Source organism: Heteronotia binoei, unplaced genomic scaffold (genome assembly GCF_032191835.1).
Source record: "Heteronotia binoei isolate CCM8104 ecotype False Entrance Well unplaced genomic scaffold, APGP_CSIRO_Hbin_v1 ptg001727l, whole genome shotgun sequence".
Lineage (NCBI taxonomy): Eukaryota > Metazoa > Chordata > Lepidosauria > Squamata > Gekkonidae > Heteronotia > Heteronotia binoei.
This window is the reverse complement of record NW_026800378.1, coordinates 1-19,597: the sequence shown is the minus strand read 5'-3', so window position 1 is coordinate 19,597 and position 19,597 is coordinate 1. Positions and strand designations below refer to the sequence as shown.

At 51.2% G+C, this 19,597-nt stretch overlaps 1 protein-coding gene across 3 annotated transcripts; it reads left to right on the top strand.

Moving 5' to 3' along the window:
• The first annotated feature begins 9,182 nt into the window (after positions 1 to 9,182).
• On the top strand, positions 9,183 to 19,401 carry ANAPC15 (anaphase promoting complex subunit 15). 3 transcript variants are annotated; one of them, XM_060230522.1, is made up of 5 exons: positions 9,183 to 9,509; positions 9,701 to 9,826; positions 13,091 to 13,150; positions 17,398 to 17,535; positions 18,985 to 19,401. In XM_060230522.1, the coding sequence occupies exons 2-5, from the start codon at positions 9,707 to 9,709 to the stop codon at positions 19,030 to 19,032; spliced, it is 366 nt and encodes a 121-aa protein (XP_060086505.1). In that variant the 5' UTR covers positions 9,183 to 9,509; positions 9,701 to 9,706; the 3' UTR covers positions 19,033 to 19,401. The 3 variants fall into 3 exon arrangements, with proteins under 3 accessions (XP_060086505.1, XP_060086503.1, XP_060086504.1); XM_060230520.1 differs by having other exon boundaries at positions 9,245 to 9,509; positions 17,395 to 17,535; XM_060230521.1 differs by having other exon boundaries at positions 9,496 to 9,826.
• Positions 19,402 to 19,597: the final 196 nt, after the last annotated feature.

Here is a 19,597-nt window from a genome sequence, read left to right as displayed (position 1 = left end):
AGCTGCTGGAATGGCCTTGGGTCACCCATAGCTTTCTTATCTGGGAGAACTGGGTTGGATTCCCCACTCCTCCACTTGCAGCTGCTGGAATGGCTTTGGGTCAGCCAGAGCTCTCTTATCTGGGAGAACCGGGTTTGATTCCCCACTCCTCCACTTGCAGCTGCTGGAATGGCCTTGGGTCACCCATAGCTCTCTTATCTGGGAGAACCGGGTTTGATTCCCCACTTCTCCACTTGCAGCTGCTGGAATGGCCTTGGGTCACCCATAGCTCTCTTATCTGGGAGAACCGGGTTTGATTCCCCACTTCTCCACTTGTAGCTGCTGGAATGGCCTTGGGTCAGTCATAGCTCTCTCTCGCACTGTTTCGCATCGTTGCTTCCCGAGGCATTTACATTTGTTTCAGTGAGATGGGTTTCGATGCTGCCACAAAACCGTTTTTCTCCAGACTAGTTTTGGTCTGGTCCTTTCTCTACCGGCGCTTCAAACTTGTATTGTAAAAGTCTTCCTGCGTTTTAAATAACTCCTCCAAAAGCCACCACAAGGTGCAGTAATTTGCATGAGAACTGACAGCACTTGAAATTTTTACATATCATTGCTTGCCTCATCTAGTGATTTAAATTTGTATTGTTTTTGCAGTATTGACACCATTTCTAAGCAATCGTATACATTTAACTAAGCACCGGTATTCCGGCTGCCCTCTGATTAGAGACACACACCCTTCCCACCCCCCACTGAAATGCTTAAATGTAAAAGGAAAATAATTAAAGCGGAACAGTGCCAGGTGATTTGACGACTCTAAAACTCTGGATCAAACTGAATGTAAAAGCACCCAGAGGTGGCTTTGGGGCCATTTTTCCTGAACTAAGACAAAAATGCATGAGCCATAGGCTAAAAAACTGTAAACTAGTTTACGCTAACTCAGCTTAGAGGGAACGTTGCACACAGCACCGCCCACACTCAGGTGAGGATGTTTTAGGGATGTGGTAGATTCTGAGAGGAGAAACTACTTTACCTTCAGTGTAACTCGTGCTGGAAAAGGTGATTTTCAGTACAATCCTAAACAGACTTTCATAGTTATAACCTATTGAAGTCAATGGGCTTAGAAGATTGTAACTGTGTTCTGCACTGCACTTTTGGACCACAATTCAGGCACAATGGAGGAGGAGGAGGAGAAGGAGAAGGAGATGATGATGATGATGATATTGGATTTATATCCCGCCCTCCATTCCGAAGAGTCTCAGAGCGGCTCACAATCTCCTTTCCCTTCCTCCCCCACAACAGACACCCTGTGAGGTGTGTGAGGCTGAGAGGGCTCTCACAGCAGCTGCCCTTTCAAGGACACCTCTGCCAGAGCTATGGCTGACCCAAGGCCATTCCAGCAGGTGCAAGTGGAGGAGTGGGGAATCAAACCCAGTTCTCCCAGATAAGAGTCCACACACTAAACCACTACACCAAACTGGCTCTCCACAATGGGTTGTCTTACCTTAGTCTCCCAGTAGGTTGCCAACAGGCCTGGAGAAAAATTATCATAAGAACATAAGAGAAGCCATGTTGGATCAGGCCAATGGCCCATCTATTCCAACACTCTGTGTCACACAGTGGCCAAAAAAAATTAAACACACACACACACACTGTGGCTAATAGCCACTGATGGACCTCTGCTCCATATTTTTATTTAAACCCCTCTTGAAGGTGGCCATGCTTGTGGCCGCCACCACCTCCTGTGGCAGTGAATTCCACACTTTAATCACCCTTTGGGTGAAGAAGGACTTCCTTTTATCCGTTATAACCTGTCTGCTCAGCAATTTCATCGAATGCCCATGAGTTCTTGTATTGTGAGAAAGGGAGAAAAGTACTTCTTTCTCTACTTTCTCCATCCCATGCATTATCTTGTATCATGTCCTTTTAACAGAAGCCTAGTGGGAAGTTCTTTAAGAGATGATGTTGTTTTCCTCCATTGCCATGAAAAGTTTCAGCTGCCCATTTCCACGCAGGAAATCTCTATTAAAGAGACAGGCTATTTTTCTTTCTGGCATCTCGGCAGGGAACACAGGAGTTGGTCACACTGGAACATTGACTGAAGCTGTCTTTCTTTCAAATATATTTTATTGCATTTAAATTATCAGATACAAAGTTCATACAAATTATATAATCACGCATCAAATATATAACGTGATAAACTGCATAGTTTACTCATTATAAATGACATATATCATATATTTGAACATATTAACTACAAACTCAAGGAAGTCTACTGTAAGTGCTAACAGCAGAGATGAGATAAAATTCGACCATAAAGAAAGATCATCAATTATATTAGGGATAGATTCTTGTGAAGTGAGATATTCTAAAATAGGAAGCTAGGTAGCAGAGAAAATAGAAGGGAAGAGAGGATGCTGACTAATGTTATCAGCCATTATGTAAATACTGCATAATTTTTTATGCCAGAGATTTAAGTCAGGTGATTTATCAGATTTCCAGCATGTACCCACTGCTGTTCTAACTGCTGAGAGACGAGTGACAGTTTCTCTCTTATGAGGTGGACAATCTGAATCAATGCCTCCATTCTGTCTCACACAGTGGCCAACCAGTTCTTCTGGAGAGCCAACAAGAGGGCAGAGAGGACAAGGCCTTTCCCTGAGAAGAACTTCAGAAGAGGCCTGCTGGACCAGACCAGTGAGGGTCCATCTAGTCCCGCCTCCTGTCTCACACAGTGGCCAACCAGTTCTTCTGGAGAGCCAACAAGAGGGCAGAGAGGACAAGGCCTTCCCCTGAGAAGAACTTCAGAAGAAGCCTGCTGGACCAGACCAGGGAGGGTCCATCTCATCCAGCCTCCTGTCTCACACAGTGGCCAACCAGTTCCTCTGGAGGGCCAACAACGGGTCAGAGAGGACAAGGCCTTTCCTTGAGAAGCACTTCAGAAGAAGCCTGCTGGACCTAGGGTTGCCAAGTCCAATTCAAGAAATATCTGGGGACTTTGGGGGTGGAGCCAGGAGACTTTGGGGGTGGAGCCAGGAGACATTGGGGCGGAGCCAGGAGCAAGGGTGTGATAAGCAGAATTGAACTCCAAGGGAGTTCTGTCCATCACATTTAAAGGGACAGCACATCTTTTAAAATGCCTTCCTTCCATAGAAAATAATGAAAGATAGGGGCACCTTGTTTTGGGGCTCGTAGAATTGGACCCCCTGGTCCAATCCTTTTGAAACTTGGGGGGTATTTTGGGGAGAGGCACTAGATGCTATACTGAAAATTTGGCACCTCTACCTCAAAAAACAGCCCCCCCCAGAGCCCCCGATACCCGCAGATCAATTCCCCATCATTCCCTTTGGGAATTGTTCATGGAGGTGCATAATGACTGTGGGGGAGGGGCTTCCCCCGCTGGCCAGCTGGCTGGGGGAGGGGGAAAGCCTGTAAAACCGGGGGATCCCCCGCTGGGACCTGGGGATTGGGAAGCCTAGCTGGACCAGACCAGTGAGGGTCCATCTAGTCCAGCCTCCTGTCTCACACAGTGCCCAACCACTTCCTCTGGAGGGCCAACAATGGGGCAGAGAGGCCAAGGCCTTCCCCTGAGAAGAACCTCAGAAGAGCCCTGCTTGGTCAGACTAATGAGGGTCCATCTAGTCCAGCCTCCTGTCTCACACAGTGGCCAACCAATTCCTCTGGAGGGCCAACAAGAGGGCAGAGAGGCCAAGGCCTTCCCCTGAGAAGAACATTAGAAGAGTCCTGCTGGGTCACACCAGGGAGGGTCCATCTAGTCCAGCCTCCTGTCTCACACAGTGGCCAGCCAGTTCCTCTGGAAGGCCAACAACGGGTCAGAGAGACCAAGGCCTTCCCCTGAGAAGAACATCAGAAGAGCCCTGCTGGGTCAGACCAGGGAGGGTCCATCTAGTCTAGCCTACTGTCTCACATAGGGGCCAACCAGTTCCTCTGGAGGGCCAACAACAGGGCAGAGAGGCTGAGGCCTTCCCCTGAGAAGAACCTCAGAAGAGCCCTGCTGGATCAGACCAGTGAGGGTCCATCTAGTCCAGCATCCTGTCTCACTCAGTGGCTAACCAGTTCCTCTGGAGGGCAAACAACAGGGCAGAGAGGCCAAGGCCTTCCCCTGAGAAGAACATCAGAAGAGTTCTGCTGGGTCCGACCTGGGAGGGTCCATCTAGTCCAGCCTCCTGTCTCACACAGCGGCCAGCCAGTTCCTCTGGAGGGCCAACAACAGAGAGGCCGAGGCCTTCCCCTGAGAAGAACCTCAGAAGAGCCCTGCTAGGTCAGACCAGGGAGGGTCCATCTAGTCCAGCCTCCTGTCTCACACAGTGGCCAGCCAGTTCCTCTGGAGGGCCAACAACAGAGGCTGAGGCCTTCCCCTGAGAAGAACATCAGAAGAGCCCTGCTGGATCAGACCAGGGAGGGTCCATCTAGTCCAGCCTTCTGTCTCACACAGTGGCTAGCCAGTTCCTCTGGAGGGGCAACAACAGGGCAGAGAGGCTGAGGCCTTTCCCTGAGAAGAACATCAGAAGAGCCCTGCTGGGTCAGACCAGGGAGGGTCCATCTAGTCCAGCCTCCTGTCTCACACAGTGGCCAGCCAGTTCTTCTGGAGGGGCAAGAACAGGGCAGAGAGTCTGAGGCCTTTCCCTGAGAAGAACATCAGAAGAGCCCTGCTGGGTCAGACCAGGGAGGGTCCGTCTAGACCAGCCTTCTTTCTCACACAGTGGCCAATCAGTTCCTCTGGAGGGCCAACAACAGGGCAGAGAGGCCAAGGCCTTCCCCTGAGAAGAACATCAGAACAGCCGTGCTGGGTCAGTCCAGGGAGGGTCCATCTAGTCCAACCTCCTGTCTCACACAGTGGCCAACCAGTTCCTCTGGTGGGCCAACAATGGGGCAGAGAGGCCAAGGCCTTCCCCTGAGAAGAACATCAGAAGAGCCTTGCTGGGTCAGACCAGGGAGGGTCCATCTAGTCCAGCCTCCTGTCTCACACAGGGGCCAACCAGTTCCTCTGGAGGGCCAACAACAGGGCAGAGGGGCTGAGGCCTTCCCCTGAGAAGAACCTCAGAAGAGCCTTGCTGGGTCAGACCAGGGAGGGTCCATCTAGTCCTGCCTCCTGTCTCACACAGTGGCCAGCCAGTTCCTCTGGAGAGCCAACAACAGGGCAGAGAGGCCGAGGCCTTCCCCTGAGAAGAACCTCAGAAGAGCCCTGCTGGGTCAGACCAGTGGGGGTCCATCTAGTCCTGCCTGCTGTCTCACACAGTAGCCAAACAGTTCCTCTGGAGGGCCAGCAACAGGGCGGAGAGGTCAAGGCCTCCCCTGAAGTTGTCTTTTGGCACTGAGATTCAGAAGTTGACTGTCTCTGTACGTGGAGGTCCCCTTCTGTCACCATGGCTACTAGCCATTGATGGTCCTCTCCTCCATGAATCTAATTCCCTCTTAAAGCCATATATGCTTGTGGCCATTTCTATGTCAGCGTGCAGGGTAATTCCCACAGTTTCATTACTTGTGAGAGAAAGAAGAATTTCCTTTTGTCCAGCCTTAATATATTGTCCATCAGCTTCACTGGGTGCCACTGAGCTCCAGTACAAGGGCGATGGCCGCTTTCTCCACCCCAGGCGACATTTTATAAATGGCTGTGAGGCTCTCCTTGCCTTAGGTCAGGGGTGTCAAACTCATTTGTTATGGGGGCCGGAACTGACATAAATGAGACCTTGTCGGGCTGGGCCATGTCGGGTTGGGCCGGGCGATGTTGGGCCAGGCCATTTGTGTACCTATTTAAGAACAGGTAGCAGAGATACACATTTTATAACCAACACACAAAACACACAATTTTAAAAACTTAAAACATGCGTAAACATTTGCACTCACTGGACTCAAAGATGATTTCTCTGTATTCCTTAGGGTTGCCAAGTTCAATTTAAGAAATATCTGGGGACTTCGGGGGTGGAGCCAGGAGCCTTTGGGGGTGGAGCCAGGAGACATTAGGGGTGGAGCCAAGATCAAGGCTGTGACAAGCATCATGGAACTCCAAAGGGAGTTCTGGCCATCACATTTAAAGGGACGGCACACCTTTTCAATGCCTTCCTTCCATAGGAAATAATGGATAGGGGCACCTTCTTTTGGGCCTCATAGAATTGGACCCCCTGGTCCAATCTTTTTGAAACTTGGGGGGTATTTTGGGGAGAGGCACTAGATGCCATTCTGAAAATTTGGTGCCTTTACCTCAAAAAACAGCCCCCCCCCAGAACCCCAGATACCCGCGGATCAATTCTCCATTATTTTCTATGGGAATAAAACTCCCTAGGGAAAAATAGAGCTCCCAGCAGACATTTGCTCCCCCGCCTCCCGTTTTCTTACGACCCTGAAGTGGGGAGAGGGCCTCCAAACCGGGGGATCCCCTGCCCCCACCTGGGGATTGGCAACCCTAATATTTCTCCCATGGGATCCAGGGAACTGGGCAAAGATAGCTCTGGCTCTTTCCTTCCTTCCCCAGGGGACCAGGAGGGGGAGGAGCCTCAGCCAATAGAAGGAAGAGAGGCTTGGCTCAGTAGCTCTGCTGTGTGACTGAGAGAGCCTGGGAAAGCAAGCTATTCCTCCCCCCTTCCTCCCCAAGGGAGGAGCCTCAGCCAATGGAGAAAACAGAGGTTTTGCTCTGTAGCTCCTGTGCGATTGAGCAAGCCTGGCAAAGTAAGCTGTGATGCAGAAGGAAGCAAGCGAGAGAGAGGGAGAAGGAAGCAGATGACAGCCAGTTGCTCGGGGGCCTGATGGGAGCCCTCCGGGGGCCTGGTTTGGCCCCCAAACTGCATGTTTGGCACCCCTGCCTTAGGTTATCTTTAGTCCAAACTGAACAGCCCCGGATCTGACCTTCAGGTTGCGAAGAGTATGCTGTGAGGCTGAACTCCACTCCCTCTAGAAAGCTTTTGTCATAGCAGAGAGAGAGAGACTTTGACCTTTGGATTTAATACGGGCAGTTATTGCTTCAGGCTCTGTGAGGATGTATACAGATCTGAATAGTTTGCAATGGAGACTCAAAGCGAACAGAACAGGAATGGGCCAGCGGTCAGTGTTAGAACTTCTGATTTGCATGCAGAAGGTCCCAGGTTCAATCCCCGGCACATCCAGTTGAAAAAGACCAAGCAGGAGATGATGTGGAGGTCCGTCCGAGACCCTGGAGAGCCTCTGCCAGTCTGTATGGACAAGTATGAACCTTGACTGGATCAAAGTCTCTGTCCCTCTGCTATGACAGGCTGCCAGCGAATCACATAGACTTGCCAAGTCCAATTCAAGAATTATCTGGGGACTTTGGGGGTGGAGCCAGGAGCAAGGGTGTGATCAGTGTAATTGAGTTCCAAAGGGAGTTCTGGCCATCACATTTAAAGTGACCACACACCTTTTAAATGCCTTCACTCCATTGTAAATAATGAAGGATAGGGACACCTTCTTTTGGGGCTCATAGAATTGGATCCCCTGGTCCAATCCTTTTGAAACTTGGGGGGGGGGTATTTTGGGGAGAGGCACTGGGTGCTATGCTGCAAATTTGGTGCCTCTGCCTCAAAAAACAGCCCTCCCATCAATTCCCCATTATACCCTATGGGAATCGGTCTCCAAAGGGAATAATGGGGTGCCCAGAAGCCATTTCCCTCCCTTCCCCCTCCCCCCCAACTTCCTGATGACTCTGAAGGCGGGGGGAGGGCCTCCAAACCGGGGGATCCCCTGGCCACACCTGGGGATTAGCAAATAAGGGAAAGTGACACGAGGAGGATGAGAGTCGAGAAGAAGAAGATGAAGAAGATATTGGATTTATATCCTGCCCTCCACTCCAAAGAGTCTCAGAGCGGCTCACAATCTCCTTTACCTTCCTCCCCCACAACAGACACCCTGTGAGGTGGGTGGGGCTGGAGAGGGCTCTCACAGCAGCTGCCCTTTCAAGGACAACTCTGCCAGAGCTATGGCTGACCCAAGGCCATTCCAGCAGGTGCAAGTGGAGGAGTGGGGAATCAAACCCGGTTCTCCCAGATAAGAGTCTGCACACTTAACCACTACACCAAACTGGCTCTCCAAGTTTGAGTCTGCACAAATATAGTTATTAATAGAATGTCTACTTTGCAATTATTACACCAAGGTATGCTTCTACTAATAAATGTATAATATTCACTGGCAATTATCATCAATAATGCTTAGAATGATATTACAATCGTCTTAATCAATGAATTCCTGTGCAATGAATAAGATAGTCACACAAAGTCCATAGACACAAGCACAAAACGCAGATTTGAACACCAGACTGAGACCAGTTTTATTGGAGAAGCTGCTGCAGTTTGAGAATTGAAGTCCTCGGAAGCACAATTTATTCAAGGGGGTCGCCGTGTCCACCTGAGTGGCGTGCACATGAAAGCCTCTACCCAGAGTAAAAATGTTGTTGCTCTTAAGTTACCGTGCCTGGACTCAAACGTTGTTCAAGTCCAATTCAAGAAATATCTGAGGAATTTGGGGGTGGAGCCAGGAGACTTTGGAGGTGGAGCCAGGAGTCTTTGGAGGTGGAGCCAGGAGCAAGGGTGTGACAAGCATAATTGAACTCTAAAGGGAGTTCTAGCCCTCACATTTAAAGGGACCGCACACTTTTTAAAATGCCTTCCCTCCATTGGAAATAATGAAGGATAGGGGCACCTTCTTTGGGGGCTCATAAAATTGGACCCCCTGGTCCAATCTTTTTGAAACTTGGGGGGTATTTTGGGGAGAAGCACTGGATACTATACTGAAAATCGCATGCCTCTACCTCAAAAAACAGCCCTCCCAGAGCCCCAGATACCCGCAGATCAATTATCCATTATTTCCTATGGGAATCGGTCTCTCTAGGGAATAATGGAGCGCTCAGCAGACATTCCCCTCCTCCGCTTTCTGATTTTCCTGAAGGGGGGGGGAGGGCCTCAAAACCGGGGGATCCCCTGCCCCCCCGGGAGATTGGCAACCCTACCACGCAGACACCCACTTTTGTGCTGAAAACTTTCAAGCGCTCATCATTGCACTGAAATGTGCATGTTGTTAGGTTTTGGGGTTTTTTAATGCTCAAAGTGAAAGGAAACGCAGTCCCCGCTCCCTCTCAAAAACAACATTCAAATCCTCACTGCAATAGATTTGGACCATGGTAGATCACACGGCGCACGCGCAAGAAATACTCATTTTTCCCCCCCTCACGGAAGGGAGGGGTGAATTTGCTCGGCGCATGCGCACTGGCCACTTGACGCTCTAGGCCTCGGCCATGTCTATGCCACCACCAACGGTCCGCCCGTTCCGTCCGCCGCAATCCGGAAGTGTTCGTTCAGTTCAGTCGGCGGTAGCCTGTGAATTGGATTGTTTTATTTTCGTTTAATATTTTTCGGGACGTACTTCTGTCGCTGTCGTCCAACACGACAGGAAGCACCAACTTTAAACCAAAAAACCCCAACAATCTGAGAAACTACTTCCGGGGTCACGGGGCTATTTCCGGAAGTTCGAATCCGCCCCGGCGTTTCCCGCGCCTCCGCCCGCAGGTGGGAAGGGAGAGCCACGTGACAGGGGAGGGCGTGATCCGGATGGGCCAAGCGGGCCCCCCTTGGCAGCGGGGCTTTGGGGAGGGGGCTGCAGGTGGGCGGCCATTCCGGGAGGTCTCCCGGGCGCGCCGGGAGGCAGTGGCAACTGACCCGCCCTCTTTCCTTTTTCTCCCCCCCCCCCCCCCCCTTAGGCGGGCATGTCCACCCTCTTCCCCTCGCTGCTGCCCCGAGTGACGGAGGCGCTGTGGTTCAACCTGGACCGGCCCTGCGTGGACGAGAACGAGCTCCAGCAGCAGGAGCAGCAGCACCAGGCCTGGGTAAGCCGGGCAGGGAGGCCGAGAAGGGGCAGCAGGCCCGGGCCACAAGCAGAGCCCTGAGGGGAGGACCTGCTTCGCTCAACGATTGGGAGGAATGGAGCAGGGGTGGCCAGCGGTAGCTCTCCAGATGGTTTTTACCTACAACTCCCGTGGCCATGCTGGCTGGGGCTGATGGGAGTTGTAGGCAAAAAAACACCTGGAGAGCTACCGTTGGCCACCCCTGGAATACAGAGAACTAGATGTGTTACAGTACAGGTAAGATACAGATGGTGAGGAGTCTGCAGACCAAGTCCTATGAGGAGGAAAGGTTGAAGGAGCTGGGGATGTTTAGCCTGGAGAGGAGGCAGCTGAGAGGTGGTAGGATCACCATCTTCAAGTATTTGAAGTGCTGTCATAGAGAGGATGAGGGGTCTGCAGACCAAGTCCTATGAGGAAAGGTTGAAGGAGCTGGGGATGTTTAGCCTGGAGAGGAGGCAGCTGAGAGGTGGTAGGATCACCATCTTCAAGTACTTGAAGGGCTGTCATATAGAGGATGAGGGGTCTGCAGACCAAGTCCTATGAGGAAAGGTTGAAGGAGCTGGGGATGTTTAGCCTGGAGAGGAGGCAGCTGAGAGGTGGTAGGATCACCATCTTCAAGTACTTGAAGGGCTGTCATATAGAGGATGAGGGGTCTGCAGACCAAGTCCTATGAGGAAAGGTTGAAGGAGCTGGGGATGTTTAGCCTGGAGAGGAGGCAGCTGAGAGGTGGTAGGATCACCATCTTCAAGTACTTGAAGGGCTGTCATATAGAGGATGAGGGGTCTGCAGACCAAGTCCTATGAGGAAAGGTTGAAGGAGCTGGGGATGTTTAGCCTGGAGAGGAGGCGGCTGAGAGGTGATAGGATCACCATCTTCAAGCCCTTGAAGGGCTGTCATATAGAGCAGGGGTGGCCAACGGTAGCTCTCCAGATGTTTTTTGCCTACAACTCCCATCAGCCCCAGCCATTGGCCATGCTGGCTGGGGCTGATGGTAGGCAAAAAACGTCTGGAGAGCTACCGTTGGCCACCCCTGGAATAGAGGGAATGCTTATGAGATTTGCAGAGGATACTAAATGGGGAGGGGGTTGCAAACACAGAAGGAGACAGAAACAGGATACCGGATGACCTTGACAGGCTGGGAAACTGGGCTGAAACCAATAAATTGGATTTTAACAGGGAGAAATGTAACGTTCTGCATATCGGTAGGGAAAACCCAATGCGTGGTTTTAGGATGGGGGAGACTTGTCTTAGTAGTAGGATGTGCGAGAAGGATCTAGGGGTCTTAGTGGATCATACGCCGAACGTGAGTCAGTGGTGTGACGCGGTGGCTAAAAAGGCAAATGCGATTTTGGGTTGTATCAACAGAAGTATGGTGTCCAGGTCACGTGATGTGATGGTATCGCTTTGCTCTGCTCTGGTAAGACCTCACCTGGAGTCTTGTGTTCCGTTTTGGGCACCACATTTTAAGAAGGATATAGACAAGCTGGAACGGGTCCAGAGGAGGGCGAGAAAGATGGTGAGGGGTCTGGAGACCAAGCCCTATGAGGAAAGGTTGAAGGAGCTAGGGATGTTTAGCCTGGAGAGGAGGCGGCTGAAAGGTGATATAGTCAACATATTCAAGTACTTGAAGGGCTGTCCTAGAGAGGATGGTGTGGAATTGTTTTCTGAGGCCCCGGAACGTAGGACCAGAACCAAGGGGTTGAAATTAAAGCAAAAGTTTCCGGCTCAACATTAGGAAGAACTTCCTGACTGTTAGAGCGATTCCTCAGTGGAACAGGCTTTCTCAGGTGGTGGTGGGCTCTCCTTCCTTGGAGGTTTTTAAACAGAAGCTAGATGGCCATCTGACAGCAATGAAGATCCTGTGAATTTAAAGCTTCAAAGTTGTTTAAATCATTCAAACATGGCGAATAGCTCAACTATTCTGCAGATTACCAACGACCCATTGCATGAATGATTTTGAAGCTTGTAGAAGCCTCATGTGAAACAGGGCAATATGTGCATCTCTGTTGCGGTCTTGTGCTTTGCTGCTGTTTATCTCTACACCGGCTACTGCTGAAAGACGTTTGGGAGCCTTGGACTCTGTTTTCACGGCTTATCTTACCACGCCCCGGACTACCACTTTAAAGAGCAAGAGCACTCGTTATAAATGAACGGACGTTGATTTCGGGTGTGATATATATTGCACTTTTGTATAAGTTCTTTATACTATATTTATAAATCTATGAATTTTTTCATATTTGAGGCTGGTTTATCGTGGATGCCTTAGAGCTTCTTTTCTGCTTCTCTTCCACGTTACTCTTTTGGTTGCTATAATCCCCAGCTGAGGGCAGGGGATCCCCCCGTTTGGAGGCACTTCCCCCCCCCCCTTCAGGATCATCAGAAAGCAGGAGGAGGGAGGGAACTGTCTGGTGGACACTCCATTATTCCCCATGGAGACAGATTCCCATACAGTATAATGGAGAATTGCTTGGCGGGTATCTGGGGCTCGGGGGGGGGCTGTTTTTTGAGGTAGAGGTGCTGAATTTTCAGCATAGCCTCTGGTGACTCTCCTCAAAACACCCCCCAAGTTTCAAAAAGATTGCACCAGGGTATCCAGTTCTGTGAGCCCCAAAAGAAGGTGTCCCTATCCTTCATTATATCCAGTGGAGGGAAGGCATTGAAAAGGTGTGCAGTCCCTTTAAATGTGATGGCCAGAACTCCCTCTGGAGTTCAGTGATGCTTGTCACACCCTTGCTCCTGGCTCCACCTCCAAAGTCCCCAGATTGGACTTGGCAACCCTACAACGGTGCACAGAGCAGGGTCCCAGTTTTGGAGCACCTAGCCCACAGCTCCCAGGAGCACAAAAGCTTGCACAATATTTTGCTCATCCTAATAAAGGCTATTAAATGGGTTTTACCTTGGGGGGGATTGCTTTTTCATTCCACACCCGTTTCTCCAAGGGGCTCTAGGGATGAGTTGTGTGCAATACCCCCTCTAAGCTGCAGAGTCTTGTGAGCAGAAATTCCGCTTTGTGAGCTACTGATACTAAAGTTGCGAGCAACCGCATACATCAATTTGCCCTGGGGGCATCTTTCCTGAACGAAGACCAAAATGAGGCCACAAATCTGAGCTGGCTCGCGCTAACTCAGCTTAGAGGGAACGCTGCTAGTGAGACAGAGGCCTCATCCACAATCGCCGCCGTGATTCTGCTGAAAGCCTTGGACAACTTTGCTCTAACGCCTTTGATTTCTTGTGCTCCGATCGCAGCTGCAGAGCATCGCGGAGAAGGATAACAACTTGGTCCCGATCGGGAAGCCTGCTTCCGAGGTAACGCTGGGGGCATCCTTTGGCGTGCTGGGGGATGAGGGGTGGTTGAGATTCTTTCCTGCTGGTATGAGCAGGAGCCTCTTAAATCAGCTACCGGGGGTGGGGTTGGTGAGCTGCCTCCCACTGGCTGTCTTTAAGCAGTGGCTGGATGAACTCTGGTTGGGGATGCTCTAGGCCAAGGGTAGCGAACGTTGGCTCTCCAGATGTTTTTTTTTGCCTACAACTCCCATCAGCCCCAGCCATTGGCCATGCTCTAGGCCAAGAGTGGCCAAACTTGCTTAATGTAAGACCCACATAAAATAAATGTCAGATGTTTGAGAGCCGCGAGATGTGAATGTCGGATGTTTGAGAGCTGCAAGACAGGAAGGAAGGAAGGCAGCAAATAGATGGGGGAGGGTGGGAAATGGAAGGAAAGCAACTTTAACTTTAAATGCAGTCTCCAAGCCACTGGCTTTGCTTGGAGAAGTGATTTAAAAGAGAGAGATGCCTTCTCCAAGCCAGCTGATGGGGTGGTGGGGGCTTCAAGAGCATCTCCAACTAAAAAGGGTCCAGGCAAGTAGGTGTGAAAAACCTCAGCTGGAGACCCTGGAGAGCCGCTGCCAGTCTGAGTAGACAAGACTGACTTGGATGGACTGAGGGGGGTCTGATTCAGTAGAAGGCAGCTTCAGATGTTCATATATATGGGGAGGGATGGTGGCTCAGTGGCAGAGCCTCTGTTTGGTAAGCAGAAGGTCCCAGGTTCAATCCCCAGAATCTCCGACTCAAAAGGGTCCAGGCAAGTAGGCGTGGAAAACCTCAGCTTGAGACCCTGGAGAGCCATGAATGGGGCTGTGGCTCAGTGGTAGAGCATCTGCTTGGGAAGCAGAAGGTCCCAGGTTCAACCCCCGGCATCTCCAACTCAAAACTGTCCAGGCAAGTAGGCGTGAAAAACCTCAGCTTGAGACCCTGGAGAGCCATGAATGGGGCTGTGGCTCAGTGGTGGAGCATCTGCTTGGTAAGCGGAAGGTCCCAGGTTCAATCCCTGGCATCTCCGACTCAAAAGAGTCCAGGCAAGTAGGCGTGAAAAACCTCAGCTGGAGAGCCGCTGCCAGTCTGAGTAGAAAATACTGACTTTGATGGACCAGCGGTCTGATTCAGTAGAAGGCAGCTTCATATGTTCACCTCGATGATTCTATGAAGCAAGACGCTGGCAGTCATTGATCGGCTTCATTGGGTACCCCTGAACTCTAGTGTGATGGGAGGCATTGGGGTCTAAGGCGCCTGGGAATTTGTTACGATTGAAAGAAGGCAGACAAAAGCATGAGTGGTCATGTTTACTTAGGTGATGAGTCTGTGGGTTGTCAATGCATTTTCAGTTTAAAAACTGGAATCCACCCCGCCCTTAGCGCAATACAATTTGGGATACAAAAATCTGAAAACAGAGTTGAAACGATACATAAGCTTGAACACACAAAGCTGTCTTCTGCTCAGTCAGTGGTCTGCTGCAGTCCAAGCTCTGCTCACAACCTGAGTTCGATCCCAGCAGAAACTGGTTCAGGTAGCCGGCTCCAGGTTGACTCAGCCTCCCATCCTTCCAAGGTTGGTCAAAGGAGTCCCCAGCTTGCTGGGAGGAAAGTGTAGCTGACTGGGGAAGGCAAGGGCAAACCACTCCGTCAAAGTCTGCCGTGAAAACATCACCCCAGAGTTGGAAACAACAGGTGCTTGCACAGGGGACTACCTTTACCTTTTTACTGAATCAGACCCATCAGTCCATCACAGTATTGTCTACTGGTGTCAGCTCCGGGACTATCCTCAATTTAAGCAAACCTCCAGGTTTCACAGAAAGTTGACTTTATTGACAGACAGAAAACAGCAGCAGGACAAGTCTGTGTCCGATCTGGGTCACCTGGGGAGTGGCCAGACCTTTCTACCCTTCTTAGGGCTGTTACTGAGCCCACCAAACGTAAAAGTCCAAAGCCCATGCAAAGCAATACAAATTAGTTCACACCAATCTCTCTCCTCTCCCAAAGAATGAGCGGTTCAGGCTGGCTCTGGAAGGTGAGAAGGCGGCCTTGAGATGCCGGCTCCCATCTCCCTCACTGGGCAGGAAAGGATACTTGTGAGTCATGAATGTTGCATGGAAACAGCAAAGCAGGAACAACACGCACTCCTCCCAGATTCCCAGAGCAGCATACATGAATACAGAAATGGCAACTGACAGCTGATCTCCAGGGTCTCAGGCAGAGGAAGTCTTTCCCATCACCTCCTGCCTGGTCCTTTAACTGGAGATGCCGAGGATGAAACTTGGGACCTGGTTGCATGCCAAGCTGATGAACATATGCAGCTGCCTTATACTTAATCACACCCTCAGTCCATCAAAGTCAGTATTGTCTTCTCAGACTGGCAGCGGCTCTCCAGGGTCTCAAGCTGAGGTTTTTCACACCTCCTTGCCTGGACCCTTTTTTGGAGATGCCGGGGATTGAACCTGGGACCTTCTGCTTCCCAAGCAGATGCTCAACCACTGAGCCTCAGCCCCATTCATGGCTCTCCAGGGTCTCCAGCTGAGGTTTTTCACACCTACTTGCTTGGACCCTTTTTAGTTGGAGATGCCGGGGCTTGAACCTGGGATCTTCTGCTTACCAAGCAGATGCTCTGCCACTGAGCCTCAAGCTGAGGTTTTTCACACCTACTTGCCTGGACCCTTTTTAGTTGGAGATGCCAGGGATTGAACCTGAGACCTTCTGCTTACCAAGCAGATGCTTTACCACTGAGCCACAGCCCCATTCATGGCTCTCCAGGGTCTCCAGTTGGGGTTCTTCACACCTACTTGCCTGGACCCTTTTTAGTTGGAGATGCCAGGGATTGAACCTGGGACCTTCTGCTTCCAAAGCAGATGCTCTGCCATGAGGTCGTTCCCATCACCTCCTGCCTGGTCCTTTAACTGGAGATGCCGGGGATTAAACCTGGGACCTTCTGTATGCCAAGCAGAGGCTCTAGGGACAGGGTGAAGAAAACGCAAGACTTCCTCGGGAGCTGGTGGGCTGTCCTTCCTTGGAGGTTTTTCCACAGAGGCTAGATGGCCATCTGACAACAATGAAGATTCTGTGAATTTAGCAGGAGGTGTTTTTGAGTTTCCTGCATTGTGCAGGGGGTTGGACTAGATGACCCTAGAGGTCCCTTCCAACTCTATTATTCTATTCCTTCCTTCCTTCCTTCCTTCCTTCCTTCCTTCCTTCCTTCCTTCCTTCCTTCCTTCCTTCCTTCCTTCCTTCCTTCCTTCCTTCCTTCCTTCCTTCCTTCCTTCCTTCCTGGTTTTTCAACAGAGGCTGGATGGCCATCTGACAGCAATGAAGAGCCTGTGAATTTAGGGGGAGGTGTTTGTGAGTTTCCTGCATTGTTTGTGAGTTTCCTGCATTGTGCAGGGGGTTGGACTAGATGGACCTAGAGGTCCCTTCCAACTTATTATTCTATTCCTTCCTTCCTTCCTTGGAGGTTTTTCAACAGAGGCTAGATGGCCATCTGACAGCAATGAAGATCCTGTGAGCTTAGGGGGAGGTGTTTGTGAATTTCCTGCATTGTGCAGGGGGTTGGACTAGAGGACCCTAGAGGTCCCTTCCAACTCTGTGATTCTATGTTTCTCCTTTGGAGGTTTTTCAACAGAGGCTGGATGGCCATCTGACAGCAATGAAGATTCTGTGAGCTTAGGGGGAGGGGTTTGTGAGTTTCCTGCATTGTGCAGGGTGCTGGACTAGATGAGCCTGGAGGTCCCTTCCAACTCTAGGATTCTATGACTGTTAGAGTGATTCCTCAGTGGAACAGGCTTCCTCCTTGGGAGGTGGTGGGCTCTCCTTCCTTGGAGGTTTTTCAGCAGAGGCTAGATGGCCATCTGACAGCAATGAAGATTCTGTGAGCTTAGGGGGAGGGGTTTGTGAGTTTCCTGCATTGTACAGGGTGCTGGACTAGATGGCCCTGGAGGTCCCTTCCAGCTGTGACTGTTGTTCAAGGGGTGACGGTTTAGAGGCTTGCAGCGGGGGGGGGGGGGGCGGGGGGGCAGATGGTGGTGGCGCCAGAAGGCACCCGGAGATCGAGAGCTGCTGGGGGAGCAGGAGAGGTGGCTTTTCTCAGCCGAAGGCGTCAAGGGGGGGGGATTTGAATCCGAAATGCAGAGAGGAGGATGCTCACCTGTGGAGGGGGGCCATGCAGTGGTGAGGAGGGGTGGCTGGAAGCGACGGCGAAGTGACGGCCGGCCCTTTCCTTTGCCTTAGCAGACTTACGATGAGGAGGAAGAAGAGGATGACGAAGACGACGAAGACAGCGAGGAAGATTCCGAAGACGACGAGGACATGCAAGATATGGATGAGATGAACGACTACAACGAGTCTCCGGATGACGGGGAGATTAACGAGGTCTGGGGCAGGGGGGGCATTCATTTATTTATATCCTGCTTTTCTCCCAGGTTGGGTTCAGTGTTCCCTCTGAGCTGCCGAGTCTTGTGAGCAAAAATTCTGCTTTCTGAGCTCCTGGCATTAAAGTTGTGAGCTCCTGCATCAATTACTTTGCTCTGGGGCCATTTTTCCCGAGCTGAGACAAAATGTGTGAGCTGGAGGCTAAAAAACTGAGCTAGCTCACACTAACTCAGCTTAGACGGAACATTAGCTGGAACTCAAACTGGATATTTCTTCCCTTCCTCTTTTTTCACAATGCCCACCCCACGAAGTGTCCTTTCTTTGAGAGCCAGTTTGGTGTCGTGGTTAAGTGCGCAGACCCTTATCTGAGAGAAGCGAGTTTGATTCCCCACTCCTCCACTTGCAGCTGCTGGAATGGGTTTGGGTCAGTCATAGCTATCACAGAGGTTGTCCTTGAAAAGGCAGCTTCTGGGAGAACTCTCTCAGCCCCACCCACCTCACAGGGTGTCTGTTGTGGGGGGAGGGGAGATAAAGGAGATTGTGAGCCGCTCTGAGACTCTGGGATTCGGAATGGATGGCGGGATATAAATCCAATATGAACATATGATGCTGCCTTCTACTGAGTCAGACCCCTCTGGGTCCCTCAAAGTCAGTATTTTCTACTCAGACTGGCAGTGGCTCTCCAGGGTCTCAAGCTGAGGTTTTTCACACCTACTTGCCTGGATCCTTTTTAGTTGGAGATGCCGGGGATTGAATCTGGGACTTTCTGCTTCCCAAGCAGGTGCTCTACCACTGAGCCACAGCCCCATTCATGGCTCTCCAGGGTCTCAAGCTGAGGTTTTTCACGCCTTCTTGCCTGGACCCTTTTTAGTTGGAGATGCTGGGGATTGAACCTGGGACCTTCTGCTTCCCAAGCAGATGTTCTACCACTGAGCCACAGCCCCATTCATGGCTCTCCAGGGTCTCCAGCTGAGGTTTTTCACACCTACTTGCCTGGACCCTTTTTAGTTGCAGATGCCGGGGATTGAACCTGGGACCTCCAGCTTCCCAAGCAGATGCTCTACCACTGAGCCACAGCCCCATTCATGGCTCTCCAGGGTCTCCAGCTGAGGGTTTTCACACCTACTTGCCTGGACCCTTTTTAGTTGCAGATGCCGGGGATTGAACCTGGGACCTCCAGCTTCCCAAACAGATGCTCTACCACTGAGCCACAGCCCCATTTATGGCTCTCCAGGGTCTCCAGCTGAGGTTCTTCACGCCTACTTGCCTGGGCCCTTTTTAGTTGGAGATGCCGGGGATTGAACCTGGGTCCTTCTGCTTACCAAGCAGATGCTCTACCACTGAGCCACCATCCCTCCCTTAAAACCAGGTTCAAATGAACATATACGAATATCTGAAGCTGCCTTCTACTCGGTCCATCAAAGTCAGTCTTGTCTTGTCCCTCCCCAGGTGGATATGGAGGGAGCTGAGCAAGACCAGGACCAGTGGATGATTTAGGCAACACGGCAAAACAAGCGAAAGCCGCCTTCCGGAAGTGACCCTGCCTCCTGCGGTCGAGTGACGTGGAGGAACGTCTCTGGAAGGGAGGTTTCCTGAGGTTCCACGTTGGCCTGGAATCCCTTCCTTCGTCCGGAAAGAACGGGCGACTGTGTTCTGCTGGCGGACTGGCCCTTTGCTGTTTCTCTGCAGAACTTTCATGAGCCTGCGGAGAACTCCAGAGACAAACTGATGGGAGCTTCCACACTTGCCCCCTTGGACCAGGGCCTGCTCTGCTCCCCCGTGTGTGTGTGTGGGTGTGAGCCCTGGGCGCTGGTGCCTTGCTCTTGGCAGAAACTCCTTTACTATTAAACCTCTTGGTTTCCTGTTCTTTATTCCCATTCTGGTGTGGTCTGAGATTTGGTCACCGGGACAAGTGGGGAGGAGGGAGTTAAACATAAGAGCAGAAAAAGAGCCCTGCTGGATCAGACCAGGGAGAGTCAATTCAGTCCCGCCTCCTGTCTCACACAGTGGCCAGCCAGTTCCCCTGGAGGGCCAACAACAGGGCAGAGAGGCCGAGGCCTTC